Genomic DNA, 27,974 nt, shown 5'->3' on the forward strand with positions numbered 1-27,974 from the left:
GAATACACCACAGATTACTGTCTCTTTAGGAAATCAAATTGTTCAAAAGTGCGATAAGATTAGAGATTTAGGTGTCATATTAGATTCTAAACTTACCTTTACTGATCATTATAATACGACTATCTATAAAGCAACCAATATGTTGAGCTTTATTAAGCGTTTTAGCTACAATTTTCGGGATCCATATACGATTAAAACCTTGTACATTGCTTATGTAAGATCAGTTCTAGAATATTGTAGTATTGTGTCGTCTCCGCATATAAAAATACATGGTGATAGAATCGAATCAGTACAGAAGCAATTTCTTTTATATGCCTTACGCAAATTAGGCTGGACAACGTTTCCACTGCCATCATACGAGGCTCGATGCATGCTTATCGATATTCAAACCTTAAATGAGCGTCGCGAAATAGCCATGATTTCATTTATCAATGATATTGTATCGCAGCGTATTGATTCCACCAATCTTTTATCATGTTTGAATTTCTACACGCCCGCTAGACAGTTAAGAAATCGGAATTTGTTTGCATCAAATAATCATCGAACTAACTATGCAAAATTCGGCCCAATGAATCGAATGATGTCTCTTTATAATCAGCATTGTACAGAAATTGATCTGACCATGTCGCGAACAAAGCTAAGACAATATTTTAATTCCTTAAGATATAATACAACATAGAATTAAGCAAATGTGTAGTCTACTATTGATTGACGAAATAAATAAAAATAAAATAAATTAAAAAATAAATAAAAGTTTATCATGATTTTCTCTAGAAGTTTCATCAGAAATTTATTCAGGTATTTGCCCAAATTTTCAGTTATTAATCCGGAAATTTTTGAAGAAGTTCGTTTAATGATTATTTCCCAAGAAACTTCTCCAAGAATTTGTTTTTGGATACATCATGCATTCAACCTGGATTTTCACAAGGAGAACCACATAAATGGAATTTCTCTAAAGATTATTTCAGAAATCATCTGAATCCCACCAACGATTCTCCTCCAAGAATTTATGTAGCGATTCATCCGTCGATTTTCCTGGGACATCATCCAAGATTCTCGGTCAAAACGTCTTTTAAAATTCAACAACTTCTCAAAAAAAAATCTAGGAATTTGCTTTAAGAAATTGAAGGATAAGTGAAGAAGTCTTCTTCTTCTTGGCATTAACGTTCTCACTGAGACAGAGCCTGCTTCTCAGCTATGTGTTCTTATGAGCACTTCCACAGTTATTAACTGAGAGCTTTCTTTGCCCAAAATGCCATTTTTGCAATCGTATATCGTTTTGCAGGTACGATGATACTGATACTCTATGCCCAGGGAAGTCAATGAAATTTCTATTACAAAAAAGATCTTGAACCGACCGGGAATCGAACCCAGACAACTTCATCATGACTTTTCTTTGTAGCCGCGGACTCTAACCACTCGTCTAAGGAAGGCCCCTAGTGGAACGCTTCAGAAGTGCTCATAAAATAAAAGTCGAACAGTAGCAACATAAGTAAATGAAACCCCGAATCTAGTACAATACCATTTAATTCCACAAGAGTTTGTATCCTTTGACAGATACGCATATTTGTCGAGTCGAGTCTAGTACACGACACTGAAGACGGCCTTACAGTTGAGGTTGAAATATGCGTATCTGTCAAAGGATACAAGCTCTAGTGGAATTAAATTTGTTTTTTCATTCCACTAAACAGCTCGAAGATTCATTAGCAACATAATTCCTCAAAGAAAAAACAAGCGTTTTCAAAAACACCTTGTGTGTTTCCAAGTTCTAATGAATCAAAAAAAAAAACTACAATTCATTCCCATTCAATATTACAAAATGAACTGAGTCAGTACTATTATCAATGACCAAACCACAACAGCTGCTTTAAATTGCCATTAGCAGACATTCTTCTTCACCCAAAAATCTAAACAGAATCTAATAGCCTCCTAACGACGGCATGGCCGTACTTACTCTTTGGGCATCATTTTTCACCGTCCCCACCATTATTGTTTGCCTTTTTGTCGACCACAACCGCACGAAACCAGCACTGATTGATGTCAGTTTAATAACTCAGTACATCTCGAAATTGTGTCTCACTCCACAGCAGATTTCATCAGTAACAGGTTGAATAAAGCAAACGGAACAATTTAACTAAAGATTTTTGTATCGTGCAAACTCAGCGTGACTTGAATGGCTATTTTATGAATATCAAATAGCTTTCAGATTTTTCCACCAAATTTTCGCAAGTGCTTTTCAAACAATATAAGATTACGGTATTAATGACACACTAGTTTAAAATTTTGATAGATTCAAAATTAACACAACTTTGAGTAAAAATTTAGCAAACATAATTCAAAAACTGTTGATGTTAAAAAACCTACGAAGTAAGATTAACTTATTGTCTTTTGATGCGCCATAAAGAGTTTCAATTAGACGTGTAAACTTAAAATCGCTCAAAACTAATGCAGTTTTACTCAGCCCTTCATAGTGATGAGTTATCTGAACCTAAAGAATTATAAACATAAAATTCTTCAAAAACCCAAGTTCAAGTTATAGATAAGATAGATAACGGAACTTTAATAATAAGTATAGCAATGTCTCTTTTACTTTTTTAAAGTTATGGAATGATCTCTCTCTCTCTCTCTTCTCTCATTGCTATAAATTCTATATCCATTTATTATTCTTTTACCTCATCGACTGCCAGGTGTTAACGCCAAAAGCTGAAAAATGATTCCGAAAGCAGCAAAGAGGGGAAAATCCTTTTCAGTGCAAATGGGAAGCACCGCTGACTGTCTGCAATGGCCCTCGTTCCACCCATCGACATGGAAGACTTCATTGTTTTCCAATGGATGAAGCAGCTTTTGAACATAAATTTTCATCGCTGAATGAATGAAAAAACAAGAATGAAAACTCGATTAGTGTATGTCACATCGATGAAGTGGTAGAGAGTGTGATCAAAACGAAATAAAACTAATATATGATGAACATTTTCGGTGCAGTTTTTCATGGGCTTTGTATGGCCGTTAGGAGGCTTATGTTGTTTGCTTTGTGTGCCAGCTTCGGAGAATTAAAGGTATTTTACGGGTTTGAGGGAATAATAAAATTTCGTACGCTGATAGAACAGTATGTAGTGTGCACTAGTGATCAGGATTATCGATAGTTCGAATAAAAACGCTCCAACGATGAAAATATGCCAACATAATGACTAAGACTTACAGTCGATTTTTTCATGGATACATGAAGAAATACTTCGAGTTCTTTTAAAATACTTTATCAAAAATTCCAGATTCCAGGAACTTCTCGGGGTACGACTGTGATGATTATATTCTAGATTATGGCGTTTAGTTTGTTTTACGTTTTGAATATACTTTTCGAACACCTTCATTGTACCTTTCTCAAGGAATTACCTGTGTTATGTTTTTTTCTTGCTAACAAGATTTTTTGTTAAAATGATAGCGGAAAAACGTGGAACACATTTGTTTTAGAGTCTTGTAGAAAATTCTACAAGAACTCTACTTTCTTTTTATCATGTTCTATTTAATCTATAGGGATTCTTCCAATCTAAAACATTGCAGCTATGCATCCGGAAATGCATCCCATGGCACGATTTTTATGAACATATGTTCCAGATGAGTTGCTTTAACGATAACGGGAATAAAATTCCGACATATTGTTGTCATCATCCATGTCCGTCCCATAAAAAAAACCATGTACAAATTCCAACTATAAACTTTAAAAGGACATGATGAAACCGGAAACCCATTATTCCTCCCAGTCGCCGTCGGAGGACATTTCCGGCTCATGGCTGCCAACGACCACGACCACGAAGCTATCGGGCGCAACAATGTTATCTTTTCCCAGCCATAATGCTTTTAGCGAAATTGAATCATCCAATTACTTAGTTCACTGCATCTTCCGCCTAGGAAACCTCGCACAACCACCGTAAGAAACGCCATCAGAAGGCCGTTATTTAAAACTGCGTCGGTCTAATTTCGCGTTCTTCGTACTTCCTGGATATTTTCATCTCTTGCAAGAGATGCTGCGTTTTCGTTTTCTTATTGCGATGATGTTTAGTGTGTGAAGGCACAGATCTAGCATAACATGTGATAAGGGCCTTATTTGCAAACGTATATACATTGAAAAATTATTTTACGACACATTCCGAAACATTGTAAGTAGTATGCCACATTGCAAAAATAAAACGCTTCCAACTAGAATTACTAGTTAGATCCTTTAGTAATTGGTTTCCTAATTAGGCCCCAACAGTTAGTACTAACACAGTGATCACCAAAGTGTGGCCCTCCATAGCGTTTTGTGCAACTCGGTTTTGAATTCCAGTGTGATGTGGCCCACACACGATTTCATAGTACAGGTATACTTATATTGTTCTTGGAACTATGTTTTCAAGTAGCCAGATGAATAGAGTTTCCTGATCAGACATTCTATATTCTTCCTCATTCATCAGTGGAAAACGTATCAGAAAATTAAGAAAAAGCAATTGATTTTGCAGTTTAGAGACTGCTCTGAACTTCTTCTTAAGATTCCTCGAATTTTAATTTTTGAAAGAAAATTTTGGTTGACCCATAGGCTATGAAGCTTCCTTTAAGGTGAAAGTTCATCGAGCACGTAAACATAATATTGCCACCCACTCGATCCACCCGCTAAAGCACCCACTCGAGCCACCCAAATAGGCGGAGCATGTTATGTGCGTCGGCCAAAAATAAATCGTCATGTTCCATGTATACCTCCACCCACAGAATTATTTAGGCAGTATCACTAGCACACGTTGCATTCCTAAGTATTATTGTCGATATGAATTCATCAACAACTTCATAAAAGCTCTAAATCACAATTTATTTCATTTGGTAGTGAAAACAGTTTTTTTGACCAAAATTATAAGCATTTTTCACACCATGCGTGTGTTGTTTACTTTTTTTGGCAGTTTACTCCTCGCTTCTCACGGACGGAGAAAGTTGCCATCAGTATTCCTTTTTTGAATTCTACAGTCAATTGTAGGGTAAATCGCCAAATGTTGAACGGTTAAGATAGACGTTTTTATGTTATTTGATTTTAATGGAAATTATGATAGAAAGGATGCAAAAAAAAACATTCAACACCGTAGGCGATTGTTTAACATTATTCCTGTTACATTTTTGGTACTGTAATGTCCATTTTGAAATAAAAAAATATATATTTAAAAATATAGTTCTACACCCAATTGTTGAACACATACATAACCCATCTTATCCTAATGTTGAACGATTGTCGCTAAATGTTGACCGCTTTACTCCCGCGTTCATTCAACTTGCAAGTTCGCGCTCCTCGTCGGTTGTGAGGACAGGGTAAGGTCCGCGAACCACTTTCCCTGGCCACTCTGGGCTGAGACGGAAGTGGATCGTCCCCTTCGGCACTCCATAGACTTTAGCGGCTTTTGCTAATGTACATTACCTTCGACATTACAGCATCAATCGCGAAATTGAGGTTATACTCCGGATAAATCGGCAGCCGATGCGCAATTTCAATCATGATGTAAACAAACAAACGGTGATGGCATTGATGCCATAGTGAAGATAGTGAAATTCGAAGAAAGATTCAGGATATAGCCAGGGTTGCAATTAATTATACTTTACTGAATCGCGTTTTTCATCATTGCAACAGACTCCATTATAGGATTTTTTAATAATAATTATTCAACAGATATTTGAAGCAATAAACAATACTATATTGTGTAATGCAATATTCCATTTCAATATAGGTGTTTGCTACGAAAATCAAAAATCTGGCAATACTGTCGATGAAACCAAGGCTGTCATGTTATGCTAGTGTTCAACAAATGGAAAATGTACGTGAAACGAAAGTGCAATTGAAAAAGTTTTTATGTAATTAATAGGTACGAGTAAATTGTACGGATGTTTAGAAAATAACTAAAGCAGACTTTTACTGATATCGTGAATAGGTGCTTAACCCAATATACGTAGTATGTTTTACTACACAGCTTATTTCATAGCAGCCACAGCTTAAGTTTTTTTCTAAGAGAATTGAAATTTTCGTTTCACCTACCGATAAAAATTTTCAATAAATATTTCGTTTAAGAAATTAACGTGCTTATTAAATTTATTGTGTCCAATAGTACAGCTAACTTACAAAATAATCTGTATAATTTATTGAAACTGTTTGAAAATGGTTTAATTTCCTGTTTTAACATGGTTTCTACAGATCGTTCAACATTTGGGTAGCGTTCAACAATTAGCGAATTACCCTACTGTTTAATATCTTATATTCATTTTTGCTGTAAAATTGCGTCGTACATTGTTTTTCTCACGCATAGAAATGTTTTGCAACACTTGTGACATTGTACACCTTTTGAGTATTATGAAATTGTAAAATACGTGGTTGAAGCAAGTGTATAAATATCCCAAATAATTTTAAATCTAAACATGAAAACTGACATCACTTCCATTCATTGAGAACGGCGCATCCGATTCATAAACAATGTTGGCTCAGTGAATTCGCGTTCCGGTGCTGTTTTCGAGCACAAATTGACTAATATAAGGGATTTATTGCTCCCAGGAGCATCATGCGTGAAAACTCAAAATGTTTCAAGTATCGCATTAGATTTTTAAATTGCCACGGTGAGTAGAAATACGATTAAAAGTGAGTTTTAGACCGGGCACCGAAAAGCCAGCAAACAATATCTCAGTGCGTGAAGAAGAAGTGATTCGGTAGTGCGTGGTATTTTACAACACAAATCGCAGCAATAACTACGTGTTTGCATTCAAAAACTGGTGAACACATTATGGAATGCTTTCAGTTAAGAAACCACCCCTCTACAATGAGGTTAGTAACGTCAAATAATCATTTTTTGTGATCGCTCTCGAAAACACTGTGAGAAGCGTGGGAGGAGGGAGCGGAAAGTGAAGAGGGGAGTAAGGTGCCATATTAGAGGCCATTTTGGTACTCAAGGAGATATGTCCTTAAGCTATGAGCAGATCTCAGAGCGCATTATCCCTACTTCATAAGGCTTTAGATGAGTTTATCAAAATCAGATGATGTTTACCCCAAATCCGTGGGAAAGTTATCGTTGGACTAATTGTGGCTGATTCATAGTATTGAGGATCTGTTGAATATACATTTTTCAAAGAGTTGAGGCTTTTTTTACAAAATTCAATTCCAACAGGTATTCCGGCACAATCATCTACAATTAATTCAAAGATAACTTTCCCGCTGATTTTATCAGAAAGTGTCCAAGCTTTAAATTGGCATTATAGTTCTACCCAATTTAGCATAATGGTCATTTGTCATAATGGTCATTTGTCATAATGGTCATTTGTCATAATGGTCATTTGGTATACAGTCAAAGCTCGTTATAACGACAACTTTTATAGTGACAAAAGCTCTCTATAGCGACATTTTTCGGTCCCTTGAAACAAATTTTCATGTTATAATTATTCCTTATAACGACTTTTCTCTATTACGACAGTACCTTGCGTTGTCTTTATAACAAGCGTCGACTGTAATTTGATAAATCCATTTCCAAATAATGTTTTCCTCAGATTTGGACTCGATGATGATCTATCTACTAGATTCCTAATCTTGTGATGCTCATTAGTCCTGTCCTTCATGTACTCGTAGAGTTCATTGTAGTGAGATCATAGTAGGCTGACATAGGGTACAGTAGTAGTTGTTTGACGTTAGGGATGATCATTGTATAATAAACCCCTGAACCATCAAGACGTATTTTATTACTATAGTTCAGAAGTGTGATAAGTCATGCTATTACGAAGCCAAAAGACCTCTGCAGAAATGGAACAGACAATTTTCTCAAGCCATGGTGCATTTGAAAATCGATTTCCCGTGGAGAAAGTGGAAACGAAACCCGAAATTCAAATACTGTGGATGTTGGAGATTCTGTAAACTTTGTCCATCCTGTTACGAGTCCGTTACCTGAGGAGAGAATAGGAGACGTGTGCTTGGAAAGGATGTCGGGAATACGTAGAAATTCATTTCAAGAAAGCGGATCACAAGCTGCAGGTATCGCCGTGCCACACGCAATTAATGCTGCTGCTTCCGCTGCCCACATAACTTCAGGGTCGGTGTCAAATCGCATCGAACCTGGAAGTGGAGATTGTATCAGTCAAGATTGTAATGTTCATCAAATTCAAGCTCAAAATTTAATCAAGGAAAATATTCCGTTGATTCAAAATAGTTCAAATTTCCATCAAATTCATCATTTTGGACCGGAAGAGATTTCTATTATGCTGCCATCCTTTGCTGGAGCTTCTGAAGAAGATGTCAATCATTTTGTAGCTGTTTTGGAGAATACGAAAAATGCGCTTAAAGTTAACGAGTTTATCATGAAGTTGGTGATCATCCGGAACCTTAAAGGTAAAGCTCTATCCTGGCTACATTCGCAAGCTGATTTTATGTTGAAGAGTTACGATGAAATACTGAAGAACCTCAAAGAATTTTTTGATCGTCCTGTGAACACATTTGAAATTCGCAAGCGTTTGGAGAATAGAACCTGGTCCCCAAAATTTGAAACTTTTTCTGATTATTGTCAAGCCAAAAAATTTATAGCTCAACCTTTGAAGATGCCAGAATCAGAACTAATTGAGTACATCGTAGAAGGAATAATGGATCCGATACTGAAAAATCAAGCAAGACTATCAAATTTCAAAACCCTTGGAGAAATTATTCAAGCTTTCAGAATGTTCGGAATTTCCTCAGCATCAAATTTGTCTTCTTGGAAACCAATTAAGTGCTATTTTTGTCATCAACCTGGACACGTTGCTGCATTTTGCTGGAAGAATCGTAATAATACTTCGAGGCCCAATCCCAACAGGAGAAATGTGCGAGATGAAGCTCCAAAACCAAAATTTGTGAATGCTGTTGTTAAAGATGACTTAGCTGTAGAAGATGGACGTTCAGGATTGGTAGATTTTCAGTTTCCTAGTCAAAATAGAATATTTAAATCTTTATATGATACAGGGAGTCCAATTTCACTAATACGTAGAGGTTTAGTAGAAAAATCTAGAATTTCCAATTATAAAGATAGTAAATATTATAAAAGTATTAGTGGAAATAGGCTCAAAATTTTAGGAATATTTAAGACTGAGATAATCATGCAAAACATTCATTTCAGAATTGAGTTTTATGTTGTTGCTGACAAATACTTAGGACTCGTCGATGCCATAATCGGAAGAGATGTGATCATGCGTCCAGAGATTAAAACGATCATTCAAAATGGAATCAAAATGTATGATGTCAATAAAAGGTATTTACAGTTTGAAAATCCTTCTAACGTTCAGGTAAATAATAAAAAAATATGTAATATCAGTTCCGAAATTTACGAAACTTTGTTATCAAATATTGGAAAAATATCTGATGACGAGATGGCAAAATTTTTAGAATGTTTCAAGAGTAAATATTATTTCAACAAAAAGCCACATAAGCCAGTTACAGAATATGAAATGACTATATTGTTAAAAAAAGAGGAATATTTTCATTTCAAACCTAGAAGGTTGTCATATGATCAAAAGAATAAAGTTGACGGGAAAATTAACGAATTATTGAGAGAAGGAATTATTAAAGAAAGTAATTCACCGTATGCCAGCCCTATTGTATTAATCCCTAAAAAAGATAATGGTTTTAGGTTATGCGTAGACTATAGAAAACTGAATAAAAATACTGTAAGTGATAACTACCCCTTGCCTGTTATAGATGATTTGATTGATTCTTTGAGAGATTAAGCTGTATTTTCAATTATTGATTTGAAATCTGGGTTCCATCAGATCAAAATTGCACCCGAATCTACCAAATATACTTCTTTTGTAACTCCAAAGGGTCAATATGAATATTTACGTGTCCCTTTTGGATTATATAATGCTCCTGCGGTTTTCCAGAGATTTATAAATAGAATTTTTAAAAAATTGATAGATGATGAAGAAATAATTGTTTATATTGATGATATTTTGATAGCTAGTGAAAGTTTTGAAAAACACATAGAGACTTTAGGAAAAGTTTTTCAAATTTTGAATGATAATTTATTAGAAATTAATTTGAGCAAATGTCGTTTTATATTTGAAGAAATAGATTATCTGGGATATACTATAAATAAATTTGGAAAGAAATTGAACAAATCTCATATTGAAAGTATTTCTAACTTTCCAACACCTAAAAACTGTAAGGATGTTCAAAGGTTCTTAGGCCTTACTAGTTATTTTAGAAAATTTGTACTAAATTTTGCAACCATTGCGAGACCTTTATATAGCCTTTTGAAAAAAGATGCAAAATTTATATTTGGAGAGAACGAATTAAAAGCTTTTAATATTTTGAAAAACAGATTGATTTCATTGCCAATAGGGTCCTAAAGCCCTGTCCCAATTTTAGTGCCAAACGCTTAATTTTAGGCCAAAAACACATGTTTACTCAATTTTCTAATGTTTTCCGTTGGTTTAAACCCAAAAAACATTTCTTTAGATTTTGTCACATTCTTTGGCTTAAACTCAAATTTTGGGTGTATTTTGTTTTCCGTGTCCCTTACGAAATGTCAGATAGGAACAACCCCAGTGGTCGAACTAAAACCCCTGTGGTGTTTTTGTCGACTAAGCGAACGTCAAACATGATCACAAGTGTCAAGGTTCATTTATGGACCAAATTTTTAAATTAAAGTTTAAACATGATATAGCCATTATTTGAGCGGGAAAAATTGCTAAAGCAGTTACAGTAACATGCTTTTTCGTGTTATTAAATAAAAACAAGATTTCATTAAAAATTTTAGGACCCAATTTTGGCAACATATGATCCTCATGCAGAAAACAAATTCACTGTGATGCTAGCTCCTATGGATTCGGAGCCATTCTGCTTCAAAAAAAATAAAAATGATAATAAATTTCATCCTGTTAGTTATTTTAGTAGGAAAACAGATGATTTAGAATCAAAACTGCATAGCTTTGAACTTGAAACACTGGCAGTAGTATATGCTATTAAAAGATTTCACATTTATTTGGCAGGAATTCATTTTAAAATTTTTACGGATTGTAATGCTTTAGTTCAAACTCTGTCAAAAAAGATGTTAATCCAAAAATTTGCAGGTGGCATTGTTTTTGGAATGTTATAATTTTGATTTAGAATATAGAGATTGTTCAAAAATGCAACATGTTGATGCTTTAAGTCGTCAAGACATGGTAGTTAAAAAAAATGTAGACAGTTTCAAATTAGACCATCAAAATTTAATCGATGAAAATAAAGCTGAAAGTATCAATGTTCTTAATGAAAATGATATAGAGCAAAACATAATAGTTGCACAAGAGCAGGATGAGAAAATTATTAGAATTAAAGAGCTTCTGGAGAGATCTCCTTTTCCTGATTTTGAGCTTATAAATGGCGTACTTTTCAAAAAAGATGGTAACAAACGTTTATTAGTTGTTCCGAAATTGATGATTGACAATGTCATTAAATTAGGTCATGAAAATTGTGGTCATATTGGAGTAGAAAAAACTATGCATGAAATAAGAAAGCAATTTTGGTTCAGTAGAATGAATAAGTTTGTTAAAAATTATATAAACAATTGCTTGACTTGTATTTTTTATAGCCCTAGTGGAAAGAAAGAAGGGTTTTTAAAAATTTGTTGGATTACTATGGACCTATACAGCTACCTTCTACAAACAGAGCAAAGTATATATTAGTCATGGTAGATTAGGGTGGGGCTTATTTCCAAAAACCTTCCGTAGTCAGGATTTACAAAGTGGAAAATGATCATCGGTCCCAAAATAACATCCTGTGAAAAAATGAGAATTTTCGGTGAAGCTTTAGAGGTGGCGCAAAGGGCGTAAGTGCAATTTTCCCATTTTAGTGAACTCTGAAAAAATTTGGTATGCTTTTCAGCTTGTTTTGGTGATTTTAGATGATATTTGACGAAATATATTTATGCATGCGATTTTTGGCCCTTGTACAGGTTACGCTGACTGATTACTATGAACTCGAATAAGCATATGATTAGCTGGGGAGAATTCCTATGCTAGTAAAATGGAGCGAAGAGCAAAGAAGAATGAGAGAAAGAACAAAGAACACAGAAGAATGTAAGGTGGGGTGGGTGAAACTAGTGATGGGTTGAGTGTAACTGAGGAATCTTGTAAAATCGAGATTTTACACAATGGAGAAAAGTTGCAGTAGAAAACGATGATTATATTGACTTCTTTTTAATATAACCTACTTTAGAAATATTTCGAGCAATGTTTCTTCAAGTAGGGGAAGAGCACCAATTTATGATCTCTAGTTTTCGACCCATGCATACGATTTTAGATTACTCTTAATAGAAAAATTGCAGTAACGGCTAAAATGTCCTCAACTCCATGCGAAGTTTCATCATTATTCTCCTGGTAGGTATAGATAAATGCATGTCCACTTCACTGCTTTAGCTCAATAATAGTTAGGTTTTTTTTTCCTGGATGTTGATAGCAATTTATCGAAATGGATCGTTGCAAAATATACATCCTGGAAATTCACACAGTATTAATTAATTCATAACAAATTTATATAAGCATTTATATATACATAGAACATCCTGTGAAAATTCCTTCATGTAGCTCTGTCGCAATTCCTGAAAAAAATATGTTTCAGAACTGTGAAGCATTAATTTTGTTTAAATTCGAGAGGTTTCAACCTGATGTGTTTTATCTCTTGCACCCTATAGAAGCTCGTGCAGTAATTTGAATTTTGACTACTGATTTTTTCCTTCTGTTGTTGTTTATATACATCGATTTCATATACAGATGTAGAACGATATATTGAACTTCAACTACATTTACGTTTGTCCGAAGTTATGTTGAAGGTGTAGTGGCAAAAGTGAAGTATTGGAAGCCCAAACGCAATTAATTGTTGAAATGGCATCATAATCCAGAAATTCCTGTGGAAATTCTAAGAGGAAATGTTACTGCTAGAAAGCAGAAATCGTTTATGAATTTACCTAATAAGGATATATCGTGCGGGATCAAAATCCGAACACCTATGAAATTAATCTAAACTCTTCCACTTCATATACAACTCCTTCTATTTGTATGAAGTGTACGGATTTTGAGCCTGTATGGGTTTAGGCCCCTCTGTAATTTCTTTCAGATTATAAAAGCAATTGCTGGAGTTATATCAAACGGGCATTCTAAAATACAAAATTAGTGTAAAACTTGCATATAATCACATCTCATACATCCAACCGAGATATTTTCACATCTCATACATCCAATCGAGATATTTTCCGTAGTTCATTCTAATATAATATCATCAGTTACACCTTCCCTTGTTTAACTCACCCCACCTTACATTCTTCTGTGTTCTTTGTTCTTTCTTTCATTCTTCTTTGCTCTTTGTTCCATTCTACTTGCATAAGAATCCTCCCCAGCTATTCATATGCTTATTCGGGTTCATAGTAATCAGTCAACGTAACCTATACAAGGGCCAAAAATCGTATGTATAAAATATATTTCGACAAATATCATCTAAAGGAGTGGGGATATCGCAATTTTGAGGTGATTTTTGCCATTAAGGGCCCTAAAATCACCAAAACAAGCTGAAAAGCATACCAATTTTTTTCAGAGTTCACTAAAATGGGGAAATTGCACTTACGCCCTTTGCGCCACCTCTAAACCTTCACCAAAAAATCTCATTTTTTCGCAGGATGTTATTTTGGGACCGGTGATCATTTTCCACTTTGTAAATCCTGACTACGGAAGATTTTTGGAAATAAGCCCCACCCTAATGGTAGATGCATTTACAAAATTTACTAAATTTTTTCCAACAAAAAGTATTAGCTCAGAAGAAACTATTGTTCATTTGACGAATTACATAAACTTCTATAGTAAACCGAATAGAATTGTTACAGATAGTGGATCCTGTTTTACGTCGAGAAAATTTAATGATTTTATTTCAAATAATCAAATTGAACATATAAAAACTGTAGCTTACACACCTGAAGCAAACGGTCAAGTTGAACGTATGAATAAATCACTTACCCCAATGCTTGCTAAATTATGTCATGAATCGTGTAAAAAATGGGATAAATTATTACCAAAAGTTGAATTCATTTTTAATAATACATATAACAGGTCAATAGGTAATTATCCTAGTGTGTTATTGTTCGGATTTCAGCAAAATAATTTGGATAGTGAAAACAACAACATTGCAAATTATGTTGCTAACAGACAACCAAATCTAGAAACATTAAATTTAACAAATATTCGCGAAAATGCCCGACAACAAAATTTAGTCAATCAAAATTATAATAAAAGACAAATTGATAAGAAAAGGAAAAATTGTACAAATTATAAAGAAGGTGATTTCATTGTTCTGAAAACTGGTGAAACTCATAAATTGGCTCCGAAATATAAAGGTCCATATAAAATTCAAAAAAATTTGCCTAACGATAGATACGTGGTGACTGATATAGAAGGATTTCAAATTGCAAATACTCCATTTAATTCGGTTTGTTCGCCCCAAAACATGAGAAAATGGATGAATGATCACATGTCTGAAGGTAGTGATATCGATGAGGTCATCGATAATGTCAGGATGCCCGAGATGTAGTGAGATCATAGTAGGCTGACATAGGGTACAGTAGTAGTTGTTTGACGTTAGGGATGATCATTGTATAATGAACCAATGCACGAGTTCACTATTTGACGTTCTAGCGGTGCCGTGTTATTTATGTGACTATGGAAACGAGTGAATTCGGCACCGCTCAAACGTCAAATTAGTGAACTCGTGCATGGACCAATAAACTCCTGAACCATCAAGACGTATTTTATTACTACATTCATTCACCTTCTTCTTGACCTCCATTACCTTCGAATTCCCCGTTATGCCTTCCTGGCAAATGCTGTTGCTCGATTTCGGTGTGAACAATGGGCTTTGAAACCCTAGTCTTGCTAGGAGTCTAGAATTCTCACATTGCAACGCCCTGTTGCTACTTGCTGGTGTCTCCTGCTGTGCTACTGGCGAACGTTGTAGCTTTCCGCTTCTCGTGAACGCGTTTGCGTTCACACCCTCTGCTGCTTCAACTTCCATTACGGTATTGTCTGCGATGTTCTCCATTTTTGTTGGTTCCCCCCTCCAAGCCGCTATCTTCCTCTGTCGTAAGTAGTCTCCTTCGTGCTCCCATGGTGAAGATCACCAGGCAGTGAGAGCCATGGTAGGGTTGACACGTACCTTCATGGGGTACCGTGTTCAGAGCCAGATCGGCGCAAGACAGGAAACCTTCAACTGCTAAGGTGGCGGATTTGGAATGTACTCGGAGGCTTGCCAAAGTTTTAACGGGACGGGGGCAACCGCACTATTAGCCCACTCGCCGTTCCGAGGAGGTGTCATCCATCCTTACTAGGGAAGTGGAATAACACGGCTGCATCATCGGTGTCTATTTTGTTGAAAATTATTTTATGATCCAAAAAAATTGGATATACCAAGACATTCCGAAAATACTCGGGATTGTCTTGCAGTACCAATATTGACCATGTCATCCATTCAACTGATATTTGAAGACCCTGAGAGTTAGAAGGTTAGTGTATTTGGCAAAATTGTTCAGCAGGTCAAGAGCTATCCGACAGTGATATATTTGATTGACAATTCATCCGCAAGGTTGCTAGTAACAAACCTTTTTACCCGTAACGCGGGTAGATCACCTACCTAGTTACGAGGTGCGTTACGGGGTAAGATCTACCATATTGTACTCTTGTTGTATCTGTTCTTGTGAATACTTATAAGTTACGGTCGGACGAGTAACAAGCCACTAAGACCCACCTATTTGTCCTAGATGATGAGGAGGTCGAAGTGGAAAAATGGCTCAATCAGCAACTGAGGTTGGTTTCAACTCATGAGACAATTTCTTTCCGAGTTCAAGAGTTTATCATTCGATATCTAGGAGGGAAACGATTCCGAATCGGTAGAGTAGCAGAACTCTTAAATTCTAAAATTAGCTTTCTGTTTCAAGGAATCTAAATGTCTCATGCGATGAAACCTGTTCACAGTTTCAAAAAACGACTTTGAATCTTATAAGTAGAAGCAATAATTTGATACGCTAGAGTACCGATGCATGGTCAAAATCAGTATCATTCAACCAGCTTAGTGGCCGAACCTGATTAAGGGGCGCGCTTTTGAGAGTTTAATGGTGACAAACTGTTTTCGCCAAAAGGTATAAATAGCGGTATCTTTTTCTAAAGAGGCTCTATGCAAAATGGTAAAGCTCGAGCTCCTAATAAGATGAAATTTGGAAATCTTCGACAAAGTTATTCAGCATATCAGGGGTGGGTCAGAAATGTTATTGGGAATGCATCTGCTAGGTTACGCTAGCAATAAATTATCTGCAATCTTCTATATCTCGAGATACTAACAAGCTTGCAGGTTTATGTTGTTAAACCGATCAAGGGTTATCCGACAGTGATAACTTGTTTGAAATTTTATCTGCTAGCTAACGCTATTAACAAATATGCAATCTTCTATTTCTGGAGGTTCTGACAAGATGGAAATATGGTGTCTTCGACATAGGGTAAATGATGGCTTCGGCACCCTGAGGGTATTTTCGGCAGCACTAACTTATCGTTCTTGTTAGGATTTTTCTACGGAACAAGAGTTACCTTCAATGTACTCAATATATTCTTTGAACTATGATCTTCCATGTAAACCTCATCTTTCACAAAAATATGATATATATCATTGAATGAAATAAATGCTTAGGAAATTATCGTCATTCGTGAGCTGCCGAATAAAACAATACAAGAACAGCTTAAGAAAAACTCACCACTTTGAAAGGTCCAATTCTCCGCTCCAATACCAATTTGTCACACAAGCTACGCACCGATCACTCATGCACTATTAAACTATTAATTTGTCTATAAAACACTCAAAAATACTGAATTTTCATGCTTTAAATCACAAATTAAAATTAATGCACTTTGCTTTCCTCGGCAATCACTTTTTATTACGGAAATAGGTTGCCAGAAAACCGTATTCAATTACGGTGTATTTTTTATTCACAATTTAAATTCAATGAAAAAATCGAACACAACTAATTAATGCATTGGAATTAGGCAACAAAGCATACATTGGTAATAATTGAGCCTTTCAATACTTTCCTTATCTGACGATTGTAGCGCATAAACTTCAATATACTGAGAAACATATAAAATATACGTCTTTCAATAGGTAAACTATTTTGGCAACACTCCTGTTGTTCTACAGGCAATCAGAGGATGATGTTTTTGTGTCAAGTCATGAGTGCATTGATTTGCAAAGGGCCTATTCTGATTTTCTCATACACTGAGAATAATATGAACGTAAAAAAATGTAAAAATAGCCTGTAGAATTTTCAATTTCACGTTACCTTTAAGCGATTTTTTGCGCATAGACGCTAGAGTGCGGCTTATTTTCCAAATGTTCTCAAAACCGAAAATTCGTGTGCTCTTATGAATTCAAATCATATTAGAAGAGAAACCGCAAAGTTTGAGCTAAAAATATTAAGATTTAAATATTTATTTCTTCACCGTCTTTGACTACAGGTCACACAGACTGAAGTTTTAATGTTATGTACTTTACTTAAATTCTATCTCTTATCCTATTAACAATTTAGGGGTGGCGCATGCATCTACAAGGTGAATTTTCAAGTTATAAAAAATAGCCTTCAGTGAAGCCACCATAACTTCGGTTATTTCTCACCAATTTCAAAAATTTTAGCATTATTAGTTTCAATATTAAATTTATGAAAAAATTATAGAACATCAAATTTGTCTTAAATCGAAACAAATCTTTGTTAAAAGTAGTTTTCTCAAAATTTTTCTTCATTTTACTGGAAAATTCATATTTGTTTGACCATAAGTTTTTAAATACTCAACCTATTTCAAATATTTGCACAGTCGAAGCTTGTTATAACGACATGGCAAGGGAGCGTCGTAATAGAGAATAGTGATAACATTAAAATCTTTTTCAAGGGACCGAATAATGTCACTATAGAGAGCTTTTGTCGCTTTTAAAGTGGTCGTTATAATGAGCTTCGACTGTATTTGTTTTTGAAGCAAAAAATAGGTGTTTCCATACTGTTCATACAACATATGTTTCTAAAACATGGTTTTGACTTAGTTTTGTAACAAAAACTACTCAAAAACACGATGGAATTTATTTGGATTATTAATGTTTTTTCGCCAAAAATTACATTTTTTGTCCATTAAACTTGTGTTTATAAAACATTTTGTTTTAATTACAAGTTCAATAGTGCATATATTATTTTAACATGAGCAAAAATATTATTGTTTCAAATTAATTAAGTAAGCTTCAAAACCATGCAAAAAGATTGGGAATCGGTTGAGCATTCATGAAGTTATGGTCAACCAAAGATATTGTTTTAGTAAAATGAGGAAACATCTGGAGTAATCTACTTTTTATTGAAACTAGTTTTGATTTTACAGAAATTTGATGTTCTACAAAGTTTTCATAAATTTAGTTTTTAAGATAGTGGTGCTAAAAGTTTTAAAATTGGTTAGAAATTACCGAAGTTATGTTGACTTCACTGAAGGCCATTTTTTATAATTTGAAAATTTACCTCCAAGACGCTTGCCCCTTTAATTCTAATATTTTTGGCTCAAACTTTGAGGTTTATCTTCTAATATGATTCTAATTCATAAGAGTACAAGAATTTTTGGTTTTGAAAGGTTTTGAAAGATAAGCCGGCACTCTAATAAATAGTAGTGTGAGTAGCGAATAGGGGCATGCATGTAACCCATTCAAACGCAACTCTGAAATTCAAGTAGTCCGATAATCGTGTTCCGTGGATTTTTCTTGCAGAGCACAACATTATGAATCAATTAACCATGACGTCACGCTGCAACTTCTAGGCTGGATTCGCACTTGCTGCAAGACTATGACATGGCAATTTATACAGCCGAAATGCTGCCATAGTGAGATTGAATACAAAAAATATTCGATAAAATAAATGAAAACGAAATTAGGCAGCGTCCATTTATGACATAACGTTAAAATGTTCAATTTTTGACCATTCCCCCCTCCGCAACGGTCTTTACATGAAAAAAATAAATTTTGTGTTTGAGCCGCAACGTTTGAATCTACTCCCCTTTCCCCTAGAGCGTTACGTAATTTGTGGACGGTGCCTTAGTCTGCATAAATTTAGTGGCGTTGTGTATTCAATTTGACTCTCTGCTATTCTATTTATAACAGCAATTCTGTTCTCAGTGTAGTCTGTATTTTTCTGCATTGGCCCTTTCAACGAGCAGAACATAATGAGTGACGTTTAATTTCAGGATTTGTCAACAAATACGAAATGTTACCAATACATAAACTAGTTTTTGCGCAGTTTTGGATTGCCGAAGTGAACATTTTTGTTGCCGACAATAGTAATTGCATTGCCGATAAAAGAACAAGTGCCTCGTGACTTTGGTGAAGAAAAATACAAGATTAAGGGAATGAAATAGTGTTTTGTGTATAATAATTAACAAATGAAGAGTGCTCAAGTGTAGTTAAGGTGTCTGCTGCTAATTGTTGTGCTCTATTGTTGCGTAAAATTGCCCTCTTAAAAGTTCAGCTGCTTAGGCTGCCGACAATACGTAAGTTCCCCTAGTTGTTCAACACGGCATGTGAAAAAACTGGAATTCATCCGCTAAGTGTCGCCAGTAATAGGTTTTTAAAACATTCCCATCTCTAGAGCCTGATGAGCTAGAAGATTTATGTCTTTGTGCAAAGTTCTTCAGCAAAACAAGAGCAGTTTGTGGTGAAAAGTTTGATGAGACATTTATCAGCTAGAAAGCGCTAGTAAAAAAAAAATTCAATCTAATGTATCTCAAGATGTTGATAAGCTTTAAAGTGTTTTTGGCAAAAGTCTCTTTTGTTTACAGTTTTGATTTATGTCCTTTTCACATGTTATGCTAGAAATACCCTGTAAAGTGTAACCAAAGCCCGAGCAATTTCAAGAATGACACTCAACGTGCACTTTTCTGTTTCTGTTTCTGGTCTCGTTCACAGCGTCCAAGAGAACGACGGTTCCTACTTCGAAAGCTTTACTGCCCTGTCCTGGAAGAACGAAAACCGGCGGATGTCAGCGGTCAGGGCGGTGGAGACAAGGGCCGAAGTGCTACCGGAAAATGATAACGACCGCCTACTGGAGGACGACATCGAACGGTCCGAGCAGAAGGAGCATCTCTATCTGGACGTCCTTTACGCGATTGCCAACACGGTGGGAGCTCCGGCACCGGGAGGACAGGTAACTGTCATGCATTTTCTGTCCCGTGTTCCCTCTTCTTTCCTCATGATTCGTTTCTGTTATCCACTGTTCGATCGCCAATCGAACTTGAAATGATACAGACATCGGCTGGCCTTATGCCTTTGGGTGTTATAAACCTATCGAAGGGTTGCTCCTATAGCAGCCGTAGCACTAAAACCATCTCCCACAAGGGCAGTGATTCTCATACAAAAGCTTTTGCCGATCATTGTACTAGTCTGAAAGCTCTCGCACTTTCTTGCACGCCTGTTCCCCTTTTTTGCGACCTTAAGACTCAAGAATTCATCATTCAATCATTTGCAATCAATCGAAAGTTAACAACTAGGTTTCTCGTACTAATTTTGAATAAACTTTATGGATTAGTACTTGGTACTTTGATCTTGTCACATGCTCCTTACGGATCGCATCACCAACAATTGGTAACTCCCAGATCCCACTATACTGATATCCTTAACCATCCCAAAATAATGGTCGAAGTGTACGGAGTTACAATCCTTCAAATAAAACTTGAGAAACACTGCCCTCAATACCCTATATTTCTGTGATACATCTTCCGCCGTCACGTTTGGCGCTATCCCACACTGAGCCAGAAATTACGTACGAATTTCATAAGAGAACGCTTGTGAATTGATTTCTTGACTGGTATTCTCTCTTTCATAAGATTCTTATGAAACACAAAACGTCCGATATTCACAAGAAATTCTTGTCGTTATCATTAGAGATCTTATGAATATCTTTATTTTCCTAAATTCAAAGAGCGATTCTCTAAATACATAATGGTCTCAAAGAATTCCATAATTGATATCTATGATCCTTCATAAGAGTATCTTATGAAATTATACCTATTTGTATTATGAACGCAATGATCGATGGAAGTTCACAAGTTTTTCTTATGAGTCTCATTAGATGCTTCTTATGTCTTTATTCCAAAAGAATTTCGTATGAAATTCTTACGTGGTTTTTGATAGGAAGTCGACTGTTTTTCACAAGTGCTACTAATCATTGTCATACGCGCGCTTATGAATCTCAATCGTGAATATTTTGTTATTAGCATCTCTCCACGTAATTCATAAGATTTTCGTATGAAATTGTAAAGAAAATCGTACTCTATTAGATTGTCTTATGAATGCCAATGATCAATGCGTTTGATATCCAAAAAGAGTTTCTTATGGAATTATATCTGTCTATGTAATGGGTGTTACTTCATAAGTCTGTTGTGGAATGTTATAAGATTCTCGAATGAAGAATAAAATACTTCTTATGTCGTTATTCCATAAGAAATTCTTATGTACCTCATACGTTCCGTTTCCTCAGTGCACTCTCGTTACACCGCGTAACACAGCACCATCCCTGTGTCGTGAAAAGCTATCATCTGTTTCTATTTTCTCGTTCTTTCTCTTTCTCTCTATCTTACTGTTTTCTTACCTGTGGACTATTACCGTGTGTCACTACTACTGTGTTCTATCCTTCTGAATGTGTACACTATAAAAATAAAACTGCACCACCACCTATCGTGTGATCACGCACCTCCTCTCATCACGTGCGTGTGGCGCGTGTTTGTCATCAAATGGCCAACCATCGGCCAAACCGGGGTCCGAACCGGTAGTACAGCGAAAAGAAATGGCTGCAAGTAAATATACTTATCCCTATATCTATAGCGACAAAACGACTACCGTTCAATACCTTATAACTCACACACACCCATACACATTCACACGAGATACCACCGAACAAAAAGATGCTCATCCAATTCCATTTCTCATCACCCCCATCCCTGCACACATTTTTTTTCTCCTGTGTTTAGCGCTAGCAAGGTATCGGTAATGTGATGCGCGTTCGTTCTTTCGATTCGGATCACCAACACGGTGCCCAACTAGACCGTTAGTATGAAAAATAAATGTCCATCAAAAGTAAGTAAAGGATAAGGGTGTAAGGTGCGGTTTGTTTTTCAAAAGTTATCAAAACCAAAATTCGTGTGCTCTTCTTAATTCAAATCACGTAAAAAGAGATCCTACTAATACAGTCATACAGTTCCTATGAAGCAACCTACAGACGCTCAGACGGTTTGACCAACATTGACTCCACCCCAAGTTAGTCAAGCCGATTTATGTTGATGCAACCGTTTGACCGACTGTCAAAATTCGTTACGATATTTCTTCGCATGTTTTGAATGATCTCGACAAGTGTAGTAGTGAATATGAGATTGTATTTTTTTAAATTCTGTGGTTGTGGGAGAGAATATTTTTACATTTTTTTTTTTCAATAATCGTAGTAAGGAAGAGCAGAACTTTCAACATTTAAGTACCGGAATAAATGGATATTGATGAGGAATTCCAGTTATAATTCACACGAAGTATTCAAACAAAGCCCTGAAGTTATGAACGGTCTCTGTCAGGAAATATTCTGAGCAGTCATCGCCATGGGAATTTTTTCGAATATTCTATAAATTTTTTTTAGTGGTTTCCTCTAGTTACTCTACTATGAAGTTTTTCCAGGAATCAATGGGTTATACTAATGATTCAAACAAAACTTCTTCCTCAGATTCTACCAGGAATTTTATCAACCAGAAGATTCAACCAGAAATTTCGCTGGGAAAAATCCTTCCAAACGTTCCTATAAAAATATTTTAGATTTCCTCCATTGATTCCTTCAAAGGTCAATCCAAGAATTTCTCCAGAGATTGCTAAAACATTTTTTTTCAAAGGTATGGCCATAAAAAAAATGCGAAAATAGTCATATCATGTTTTATGGTAGTTTTTACATGGAAAATGTGAATTAAACATGAATATTATTCATAACTTGTATTGTCAAATCTATTTAGACTCAGTTTTTCGTTTTGGACATGATTTTTTTCTGTTATTTTCGCCTTATCAGAGAGAAATTGAAAACATCCTTTTAAATTTTATCATGCGGACGTCGAGTTCAATATCTGTGTGATGAGAGCTTCTAAAACATCAACGATGGCGTGAGATTCTTCACAGGCCTTGTCTCCAGCATACGCCCATATCAAATGATAGAATTAATTCATACCTAGACCTTTGGAGACTTAAACATATTTTCGAAAAAACGGCTCATTTGGAAGAGCTTTGATTGAACCTTCATATAAGTGTATAAGCGGCTCCGTTTTGCTCAAAACCTATGAGCTAGTATTGATATAAGTTGTCTCTAACCACAGAAACAATTGTCATCCTCAAAAATCTGTTATAGGCCTCCGTATTTATTTTTTATTCAACTTTAACAAAAAATAAAGGCATTTCAAACCTATAAGACGCAAATGCCCTCAAAACTATGACCCTATCAAAATATTTTTTGTGATCATGAAAAACACGTTCTCTAAGAACGCATCCATCCTCTGATACCAAACAAACTAAATTTTTTAACAATAAAGTGTGATTTTTGAAGGTGGAACGTTTATCACCAGAGTATACGACAATCAGACGATGTTTCTAGCTTTAAGCGGACAAAGCCTTTGAACTTCTTTGCTTTATTACATTATTTAGGACAGTAAGAAAAATATGAAAACAATTGTCCTGGATAGCGAAGTTATGTCAGAATATACTACAATAATTCGAAATTACATTCACTAGCAAAAACAATGAAAAAACGCTTGTGGATGCTAAATTCACGTTCAAACAATTTTCGCATTTTTTTATGGGCCATACTGTAGTTACCCAGGAATTACATCAGGAATTCTTTAAGGTTCTTTTCAAGGGGTTCCTCAGGAAATTCATCCCCAGAAATTCCTCCAATTTCACCAGGACTTTGTCAGGGTTTCTTCCTAGGATTCCTTCTTAAACTCCACAAGGAGTAGCCTCAGAAATTCCAACAGGAGTTTCTTCAGCGATTCTGTCTTGTAAGTTTTCTGAAGATTACTCCTGGGATTTATACAAAAACTTCATGAATTCATTCAGTGATTCATTCAATGCGTTCATCAAGAATTCCATCAAAAAATTCTCCTAAGACTTATTTAAGAATTCCTTCAGCCAAACTTTAGAAATTTCTAAACAGATCCTATCAGTTTTTTTCCTGCGATTTCACCAGGAATTCTTCTAGAAATTCTTAAAGAGATTGCTCATGAAATCCCGTTCAAGAAATTAATACACGAATTACATCAAAACTTCCACTTTTGTCAAAAATTTTCTAGTGATTCTTCTAGAGATTTCCATAGTCATTCCTCCACAGATTTCTCCAGAAAATTCTTCAAAAATTGCAAAAAGCATTCGTTCTGGGATTTCTGCAGGAACTACTTCAACAACCTACCATAAATTTCTCCGAGCCGAATCCACCAGCCGAATCATTTAGAAAGTGCCTTATGGATTGCTTTACAAGTTCTTCCAGAAATATATAAAGGAATTTCTCCAGACAATTCTCTGGGAATTTATGCAGTGATATTTTTGGTTATTCATTCAAGGATTTCTTAAGAAATTGCTCCATGATTTTTTTTTCAGAAATTTCCTAAATTTCCCAAATCTTTTAGGTACACTTAAGGGATTCAACTTGAAAGCATTCAGAAAAATGTTTTGTTTGATCCTCTGAGTAAATATCGGTTGATTCCCAGGAGGAATTTCTTATAACCCTGAAGGAAAATCGTAGTAAAACCTTTGAAGTTTTATATGGTAGAACGTCTGGAGAAACTCTGGTAGATTTTTCTGGTGGAAATTTTAGCGAATTTCTAGTGATATTCCTAGTGTTAACCCGAGAAGAACTCCTTGTGAAATTCCTTAAAAACCTCACTCGTAAAAAATTACAGTTGAATTAATTAGAGAAAATACTGGTAAAGTCTCGAAGCAATTACTGATGGGATCCTTATAGGACATTGTGGTCAAATCCCATAGGAAATTCGTAATGGGATCATTGGAGTTCATCTTCGCGGAATCCACGTAAAAACCTCTGGTGGAATTCTCAAAGGAATTCTTGTTTTAAATCCCAGGAGGAACTTCTGATAGAGCCACTAGATGATATACGGGTGGATTACTTAATTACAGGTGAAATTCTTTTAAGAAATTTCTGGTAAAATCGCTGGAGGAATTGCTGAAAACCCTCCTTGAATCTCTGGAGTTATTCCGCGAAAAATTCCTTGGGAAAATCTCTTGAGGATTTTCGGGATTGGTTTCTTAAGGAATTCCGGGAGGAATCCGTTGATGAATTCCGGAAGGAATCTCTGAATAATTTCAGTGATGCAATCCTGGACGAATTCCTGTTAACTCTCGTGAGTTCTTGCAGATATTCCGGGATAATTAATTAATTGCTTCAGCAATTTTGGGAGGTATCCCTTGATTAATTCCGGGAGAAATCTCTGTAGGAATTCCGGGAGGAGTCCCTTAAGAAATTCCGGGAGAACTACTTTGAAGAGTTCCTGGATGAATCTCTTGAAGAATTCCCTAGAGAAGCCCCTGGAAGATAGAATCCCTTAATAAATTCCGGGAAAAATCAATATCATACAGCCTGATGGAACCCAGAATCACCCAGATTCCTGAAGGAATCTTTAGAAAAAAAAATCCTGATGGAATCTCTGGCAGAACTTCTGGTTGAATCCTACAAAGTGTTCATGATGGAATCCGAGGAGGATTATATAATGAAATCTTACAAGTTTTTCTCATGGAATCCAAGAATGAACTACTGATGGAATTCCGGCAGAAACTCCCAATGAAATCTATTGAAGAACTCCTGATGAAATCCCTAAAGAACTTGTGACGTAATGCCTGAAGGAATTCCTTATGGAATCATTAGAGAAACTGTTGATAGAATTTCTGTAGAAATTCCAGGTTGAATTTTTGAAGGAACTCCCGATGGAAACCCTGGAAAAATTCTTGATATAATCCTTAGAAGAAACGGAATGAAATGGAATCCCCGGTAGGAACTCTAGCTGTTATGCCTAGAAGATCTTCTGATGTAATCCCTGGAGGAATTACTGGTGAAATTCTCGCAAGAACTCTGATGGAAGCCCTAAAGGTACTCCTGATGGAATCGCTATTGGAATTTCTGATAGAATCATGATTAATCCATTAAAAATTAAGCCAAGAGTCTACCAAGTAGCATTCCTAAAATCCGATGTTGCTGGGACATTAGGCTAAAGAACGTTAGGCCGAAGATTGTTTGGCCGAAGTACGTTAGGCTGAATGTTCAAGAAGCTATGTTAAAAAGAAGCTTTTAATAGAATAAGGATACATTTCTGGTTTCTGTTAGGTTTTGGAAGTTTCGGTCTAATAATCCATTCGGTCTAACGCACTTCAGCCTAATGACATGACCCATCTCTATGATTCGAGTAGCGAACCTGCCATGAGCTAAAAGTCACTAAAGAGAAGATTCAAATATAGCATCCATCGTTTTTCACGACCCCCCTTCTCCCCTGTGTAGACATGTGATTACAATGAAACGACTTCCTAGCCGTGTGTTTAGTGTAGTACAATAAAACCTCAATTTACCGTTTTGACTCATATTCCGGCGGATCATCCGGGTTCTTTATTAGTGGTTAAATTTGTTGAGAAATCAAGAATAATGATTCAAAATGATTATGCCAATGAAAAATAATTCAATAACTGATCAGTAATGACCTAAATGAATTTTGAACCTAAACATTTTCAGTAACATTTCTCCCTTAGCGATCTCTAAGACGATGGTTTGCCTATACTGCTATAACTGTATATTTGTCACATTCCACATTTTTGACAATTTTTAGTTGATACCAGGGACAGTCATCAATTGAATCTGTAAGTTTGTTCTAGAAAATCCGAAAAAAAATACCTAGTTGTTTTGTCACATTAGTAATTGTAACCGCATAACAGTCACATTCAGGTTATACATTTCCGGACTAAAGAAGTAGCGATGAAATTTCTATCAGAACTATTTTCTGACTATTGACCAAGTATGCGATATAAGCACTTATGAATTCTTGGTAATTTTTAGAAATTTTATTTTCGTCCCATACTGCCATAAAATTTATATCGTTAAGTCACCAGTCACCGTGCGGCCTCCATTCACCGTGCACATATACAAATTCCTACAGAATATTCATACAATTTTCACAAATTATTCTTTTGTCAGCAAAATAAGATAAAACTGATAAAATGAAGTAGTTTTTGTCACAAAGCATTCTGAAGAACCTAGTTTATGTAGTCAAAATCATGTGAATTCTGTTCGATAATGAGATTTTTCAACACTCTTAGTAGAAACGCCAAAAAATCACATTTTTCATTTTAACGTTAGAGTATGGAATTTTGTAAAATTCATCAAGTTTTCACTGCGGATACTATTAGTAAGATGTATTTCAGCATATGAGCAATGAGATTTAATGCAAATTAGATTTTTTTATTGTGCCTCAGTCGAAACCCAAATGCACGGTGAATGGACCCTTTTCAATATATATGGTTCCTATTACCGTGCATTAGTTCAAAAGGCATGACATTATTCGGTAATATTAGATTTATTGTTATGTCGTGATTAAACAACTTTATATTTAATGTTTGAGTGAATATGGGATGGTTTGGACAATACAGTCAAACCTCCTATAACGACTTTAATGAAAAAATAATAATTTAGTCAATTTTTAAACTTTGTATGGCTTTTATTGTAAACGAAGATTTGAATACTCTTAAAAATGAGTGCGCACGCTACTAGCAACATAGTTACTCCATCAACTTCTTCAAGATACGAAATAAAATCATGAAGAAAACTATACGCACGGTGAATGGTGCACTAGTGTGCACGGTAAATGGTAACATAGAA

General features: G+C 35.5%; 1 protein-coding gene across 3 annotated transcripts in view; it reads left to right on the top strand.

Annotated features, from left to right (window-relative positions):
* LOC5575755 (BAI1-associated protein 3) overlaps positions 1-27,974 on the top strand; it is a 436,766-nt gene that overhangs the window by 190,644 nt on the left and 218,148 nt on the right. For 2 of the 3 annotated variants that reach the window (XM_021839915.1, XM_021839917.1), the window contains 2 exons: positions 19,994-20,231; positions 21,856-21,879. In XM_021839915.1, coding sequence (XP_021695607.1) covers positions 19,994-20,231; positions 21,856-21,879 — 262 coding nt within the window. The remainder of the gene's footprint in view (positions 1-19,993; positions 20,232-21,855; positions 21,880-27,974) is intronic. The other variant, XM_021839916.1, reaches the window with a different exon arrangement.

The sequence above is a fragment of the Aedes aegypti genome, chromosome 2 (genome assembly GCF_002204515.2).
Source record: "Aedes aegypti strain LVP_AGWG chromosome 2, AaegL5.0 Primary Assembly, whole genome shotgun sequence".
Lineage (NCBI taxonomy): Eukaryota > Metazoa > Arthropoda > Insecta > Diptera > Culicidae > Aedes > Aedes aegypti.